This window comes from Equus asinus, chromosome 17, assembly GCF_041296235.1.
Source record: "Equus asinus isolate D_3611 breed Donkey chromosome 17, EquAss-T2T_v2, whole genome shotgun sequence".
Lineage (NCBI taxonomy): Eukaryota > Metazoa > Chordata > Mammalia > Perissodactyla > Equidae > Equus > Equus asinus.
In genome coordinates, this window is record NC_091806.1 from 35,206,917 (window position 1) to 35,214,009 (window position 7,093).

The 7,093-nt window shown below is 39.5% G+C and overlaps 1 protein-coding gene across 1 annotated transcript; it reads right to left on the reverse strand.

The window, feature by feature from the left end:
• Positions 1–1,085: 1,085 nt before the first annotated feature.
• LOC139040667 (olfactory receptor 4D9-like) lies at positions 1,086–1,670 on the reverse strand. The gene has a single exon (XM_070487418.1). The coding sequence runs from the start codon at positions 1,668–1,670 to the stop codon at positions 1,086–1,088; it is 585 nt and encodes a 194-aa protein (XP_070343519.1).
• Between the last annotated feature and the right edge of the window lie 5,423 nt (positions 1,671–7,093).

Sequence of the window (7,093 nt, forward strand, 5' to 3'; positions counted from 1 at the left end):
AAGAAGTTTCGAGGTCTTTATGTGAGAGACTATGAGAACCATGAAGAAGAAATGTTAATTGTGTGATGTGATGGAGGTGGTAACTCATGCTATGGTGGTAATCATATTTTCATATATGTTTATCAAATCAGCATGTTGTACACCTTAAACTTACACAATGTTACATGTCAATTATATCTCAACAAAGCTGGAAAAAAAAAACCCCAAAATCAAAAAGCAGAAACAATGAGAAATTTGGGCCTGTCCAGTCTGTGATTGGGATAATTCTGCTACATAATTGGGAGTCAGTTGCTTCCCAAGGGAGTGCCTAGCACCTGTCTTTGGTTAAGGCTTTCTCCAGTCCAGGTGAGCTGTCACAGCCTCTACTCATCAGTCTTATTTCTTTATGAATATTCCCACTTACAGCATTACCTCCTTCTGCCCCAGAGGAAACCATGGCCTTGGAATGATTTGGGGATCCTCTCTCCAATAGAAATCAAGGATTTGCATTGCTCAGGAGACCACAGAAGGAGTTCTTTCCAAACTTTTCTTTGAATGGTATTGACTTCATGAGTGTACTACCTCGTGACTACAATGAACTGACTGTCGCATAATGTGGCACACACTTATACCATTCTCTCCCTCTGCACATAGTGATTTCTTTGCTTGGATTGTCCCTCTCTGCCTTTATCCCCTTACTCTCAAATGTCTTCTGAAGTTCTCAAGTAAAGTGACTACAATATTTCCACAGCACTTGGTTCATATCTTCATTAAAGCCTCTTGGAGTATGCATGTAGGTCAGTGACTATCTTTAATCTTCCTGCAGCAGTCTGAATCTTACCACTTTCAGGCATATAATATGTGTTCTGTCAATATTTGTGGGATGAATAATTGAAAGTGGGTAGAGGAAGACATGAATGGGTTTCACCTTAAATAGCATCACCGATAGGTCCCCAGCACGTACTATAGGATCAGCCTCTTTTAAGACGCCATGGTAACCATAGATGCCCATTTGTTTTTCACATTAAGTTGATCTCTTGCCATTTTGAGAAAGTGATATTTAAAATCTATCTTTAAATTTGAGTGTTGTCTCATCCTTATAGAATTTAAACCCTTTCTGAATGCCGTACTTGTTTCTTTGGTTTCCTCATGGCTGACTTCATTTCCTGATTTCTCAGGGTGTAGATCACAGGATTGAGCAAAGGAGAAATGATAGTGAAGTTGAAAGAAATGGCAGTATCTGTGGGGAAGGCAGTGAAGATCCGGGTATAGATATAGATGCAGGGCACAAAGTGCAGGGTCACCACAGTGATGTGTGAGGTGCAGGTGGAGATGGCTTTCCTCCTGCCCTCTCCAGTATGAGATCTCAGTATCATCAGGATGACTGTGTAGCATATGAGGAGCAAGAAGAATATAAACCAACTAAGTAATCCATTATCAGAAATCATCAGGAGCTCCAGAGTGAAGGTGTCAGTGCAGGTAGGTTTGAGCACCTGGGGGACATCACAGTAGAAAGTGTCAAGAACTTTGGATCCATAGATAGGGAGGGGCAGCAACAGGGAAATCTGCATGATGGAGTGGACAAAGCCCCACACCCAGGAGGCCACAACCAGGCTAGTGCATTGTCCCCTACTAACGACAGTCATATGATAGAGGGGTTTTGAGATGGCTATATAGCGATAAAACGCCATCACAGAGAGAAAAAACATCCACACCTCCCAGAAGGTGGAAAAAGAACATTTGAGTGACACAGCCATTGAAGGAGATGGGTTTTCTCTCTGATAGAAGATCAGCTAGGACCTTAGGAGCTGTGATGGAGGAAAAGTGAGTGTCAAGAACAGATAGACTGTGGAGCAGGAAGTACATGGGAGTGCGAAGGTGAGATTCGCAGGTAACTGTAACCATGATGAGGAGGTTTCCCATCAGAGTTGTCACATACACCAAAAACAAGAAGACAAATAAGACCCAGCTTAGTTGTTGAGACTGTGTAACTCCAAGGAAGATAAATTCTTTCACTGTGGTATAATTTCCCTGCTCCATTTGGTCACAGATACTTTTTGAAAGGAGATCTTTGCGAGAAATAACAGTGCAGTTAAAGAAAGTGTTGTGAAATCTACTGTTATCTTTTCTGTCACTTGAGTTTGGTGTTTTCCTGGGGAGGAAATTCATTTTCTATGTATGGTTTGTGCCTGCAATTCTGTCTGCTTCCATTAGATGGAAGAGGACCCAGGTATTTGACTCAGTCATCCAAACAGGTCGGTTCTATCACTGTGGCCACTGAAATGCAGGTGACAGGTCTGTGAACCTATTCAACTGTACTTTTACTCTAAAATATGACACAAAGTAGTGAATAATAAGCCTAAGTTTGACATGAGGAACTTTGGTTCACAATAGACACCATCATGAGAATTAAAAGATAACCCACAAATGGGAAGATATTTACATGTAGCTGAGAGAAGATTCACTACCAAAATATATAAAGAACTTCTACAAATCAGTAAAAAGAAGATAGATGAACAAACTGGAAAATGGAAAAAGACATGAACTAAAACTTTACAAAAGAGGATATTTAAATGCCAATTCAATTTCATTCATTATCAGGAAAATGCTTATTAAAATTACAGCAAGAACCTACAACCTACGTACCAAATGGCTAAACTGAAAAAGATGAAAAATACCAAGTGATGGTGAAGATGTGGAACAATTGGACCTTTCATTAGTCTGCTAGTGAGTGTGTAAAATTGGCATAACCACATTGCTGTTTGATGGTATCTGCTAATATTATGTATCTATATCTTTATCTGTAGATATATTTGTATCTATTTAATCATCCATCTTAGAATGGATATGTACACATTGTTAATTCAACTCTTAGCATTGTTATATATATAGGTATACATATATCCATTGTAAGAACAATCTATTTCCCTCCTAGGTAATATGTACATATGTTATATCGACCAGATATATATGCTAGAATATTCATAGTAGCACTGTTTGTAATTGACTCAAAATGGAAAATGACACAAATGCCCACCAACAGTAGAAAAGATAAACAAATTGTTAAATTCACACAATACTATAGAGCAATGGGAATGATCCACATACAGTGCATGAACCACATAAATGAATCTCACAAACACAATGTCGAGGCAAATAGTCCAGTCACAAAAGAGTGTGTAATCTCTTTTTTTTTCATATAAAGAACAAGAAATATATAAAACTAAAGGGAATATGAGGGAGGCTTTTGAGGCATTGATGATGTTCTGTTTCTTGATCTGGGTGCTTGTTACAAATATACGATCAGCTTGTGTGAAAATTCATTGAGCTATACACTTACGTACATTTTTCCATAGGTATGTACATCATCCTTCAGTAGAATGTTAAAAATAATTAATGTGGTCATTTTAATCTCACATCTAAAGAATGACTTTCATTTAAAGTGAAATTTAATTGGCCACCCACTTCATAATGGTTTCTTATAGTTATATTGTAATGGCCCTTACCAGCTACAACCTGAGTTACCTTTTTATCTTTCTCTCACCTGCAGACTTTAGGTCCTCCCAAGTTCTTGTGTTATTCAGGTTGCCCTGATGTCCACATGTAGTTATTTCTCAGATTCCGGTTTTAATTTCTTTCCTGTTTTTTTTCATTTTTCTCTTTAAATCTTAGAAAAAATCCTTAAGAGATAACATTTGCCCAAGCAGCACTCTTTTTTGTTCACACAGAAGAATAAGATAGGAGCCCCCTTTCTGATTCCATTGTCTTCAGTTCAGATTATCTCAGTCTCCCCTCTTTGATGTTTATGTCAACAGTACAGAATGATAAGAGTAAATGATAATGATTGTAGAAGATTTCAGGTCTCTGGAATCTGAGAAGTAAGAATTCCCCACACTATACTTACCATGGCTAGAAAGTGGAGAAATTATCCCCAAAGGAGTCTCGGTTAATTTGGCATGTAGAAATATATTTTAATTAATGATAGCAGCCCGCTCTAGAATCTTTCTTTTGGATATTGGAATGGTATGTCAGTGGTTTCAAATCTTCTGCTCAGGAAACCACTGTGACAAGCCTAATAGCTTCCTGTGTTGCCTGTGCTCTCCCTTCCTCCTTTCTTTTTCTGTCCTGTTTCCTTTACTTTTTTCTCTTTTCTTTCCTTCATTGTTCCTTCATCTAGATAGTATTTTTATGATTGTATTAGGGTTCACCAGAGACACAGAACCAATAGGATATATATGGATGTGTAAAGGAAAATTATCGTGAAGAACTGGCTCACATGATTGTGGAGGCTGAGAAGTCCCATTATCTGTGGTCTGCAAGCTGGAGACTCAGGAAAGCTGGTGGTGTAATTGAGTCCTAGTTTGATGGCCTGGGAACCAGGGGAGACTATGGTGGAAATCCCAGTCTGAGGGCAGAAGATGAGATGAGATGTCCTAGCTCAAACAAAGAGGCAGGAAAATGGGGATGAACTTCTCCTTCCTCCACCTTTTGTTCTATTCAGGCCCTCAAAAGATGATGTCTACCTTTGTTGAGGAGGCAATTAATCTGCTTTACTTGGTCCATCAATTCAAATTCTAATCTCATTTGGAAACACTATCACAGACACAGCTGGAAATAATGTTTAATCTGGGCACCCTGTCGCTCATCAAGATAACACATAAAATTAACTGTCATAATGACATTGAGATGGTCTTTTTGAGGGAAAGGTGACTCAAATATAGATCCTTTCCTCAGGGGGTTTACAGTTAAGCCAATAAAAGTGTTGCAGGCTGTGGAGTCAGCAGAAAGAAAAGTGAGAAGTTAGAAAATCAAGGAGATGTATAGGAAAATAGTCCCATTTGGGCAAAAATGTTTGTAAACTCCATCCAGGAGGTGTGCTGAACAGTATCATTGTCTCCTACTTGCATTTTGGATACACAGGTGTGGATTGTCTGGAGCTTTTAAGCAATTTAGATTTTACCACTTTCTAGTTGGTGTGACCTTGGGTAAGTCACTCAATACTTGTACCAAACCAAGGAGAAATATATGTGAGGTTCACAGGACAGGATTTGGAGTCAGTTCTCAGCCTGCACCATTATAATTTATCTACAACGTCATGATAATGAGACCTACCTGATACACATTGTGCTCTAAGGAGTAGGTGAGATTGTATGTCTGTTTAGGAAACTGAAAGCAGCTGAGGAATCTGATCTTGCCAATCTCATCAGCCCCAGGTGAGTGCTTCTTTCCTTACACATGCCAGACTCACTTGTGGGGGCTTGTCTGAGATCGGCTCATCTTGCTATTGACCCTGTGTTTCAAAGTCCTCTTCTCAACACTTTGGAGAAAGTGGGAAATGCTCTCTCTCCTCTGGGGATGTTTTCCTTTTCTCTGAGGGATTTGAGGCAAGACATATCTTCCAAAAATCAAAGTATTGTTATCACACACCTGCTTATAAACATAAATAAAATTTTCTTTGGAGTTGTAAATATAGATATTTATATTATCAAACTTTACAGAAAGAAAATAAATTATAATCCCTAAATGCAAACCCAGTCACCTGTCTATCAGGTCGCTGGAGCAGGGGAGGCTCCATGAAACTTTCAAGGTCTCTGCATTATGGAAATGTGGGCAGAATGATGGAGCTCTGCTTTGCTATTTTCCTTGCTTTAAGAAAACATTTGTGGAGTGATTCTTATGCAAACTGCTTAATTTTATCGCTTCCAAAACCTATCATATCCATGGGAAAATGATATTATTGTCTTGATTTTATAGATGAGGAAACAGAGACACACAATGATCAAGTAACTTGCTCAAGGCCTCACAGCTGGTAGAGCTAGTCTCTGTCAATGATTCATTTTATTCCAAAGACTTATGCTCTTAACTACTGCAACTATAGTTCTTCCCAGTGTTGATCTGCCTTCCCAGAAAATCCTGTGAAGAAAAATCTCAGGAAAATCTTTCTCAAATCTAGTGAAAGTGGTATGTGGGTGTAAGAAGCCTGCACAGGGTGAGTGAGAGGTATGGCTGAGAGTAATGTAACATGAGAGGACATCAGAGGTGGCCTTGAAAAGAGACAAAAGCAGAGTGTGAAAACACAAACTTTCTAGTCTTTAGAGGCATCTCCACCAAGAACCTGGATCAACTATGTAGTGTTCCAGTGGCAGGGGAAGAAATGAGTTCTGAGTAGCATTTCCTCAAACATGAACTCCTGTTGAACATAATTGATCTGGTGGGTTCCTATGGATGCTGTCTTTTTACAAAGAGTGGGAAGGATACTGTGAAAGTCTAGGATTAGGTACGTTGCATTGAAACTCATGCACCATAGAGAGAGAGAGGGGGGAAATGGATAAAGAAATACTATTTGATGTGTTTTTGCAAGGTCAAAATAAGGATCACGAGGATTTCTTAGAAGTCACCCTAAAGGGGACCATCCATTGTGATGAGGATTTTTAGGCTGCTTAATTTTAAAATGGTTTATGATGAGGATTTTTAGGCTGGTTACTTTTAAAACTGCAGATGAGAAGCAGGCTCTGAGGACTGGAATTTTGCTTGCCCTTTTGAGACATTTGCGTTTGTGAAGGAAGGGGGGGTGACCTTGTAGGGACCCGAAATTGGCCACCCCAAGATATGTCTCTTTGGCATCGGGATTGTTTGGGCTGATTGCTTTCGATAAACTAGGACAGGGAAGGAGGCTCTGGGGAATGGAACTTGCCCTTGTTGGGACACATTTACATTTGTAAGGTAAATCTCTATCTGTAAAAGGTGCCTCCCTCTCTGTACCAGGAAGAAGAAGAGAGATGACCTTGTCCCTAGAAGCTCTTAATGGGGAAGGCAAGAACTTAAGTTGGTTGCTGTCTGGCAATCTCATGTAACTGGTTTAGGGTGGTGGCGTCTAACCTTTCTAACCTTTACTTAATCCGATTTGATTCTTGTCTAAAAGTCATGGGATCACTCAATGACCAGACCCCACCTGCACTGATACCATTTTAACTTTTTTTTCGTATTCTTTCCTTTGTCTTGTAAAGAGATGAATCATATATCTATGCCTTAAATTTAGCTCTAACCCTCAACTGGGGGCAGCAGAAGCTCTGACTGCCCATGGGTCCTGTCCCCATGCTATTCCACACTATTC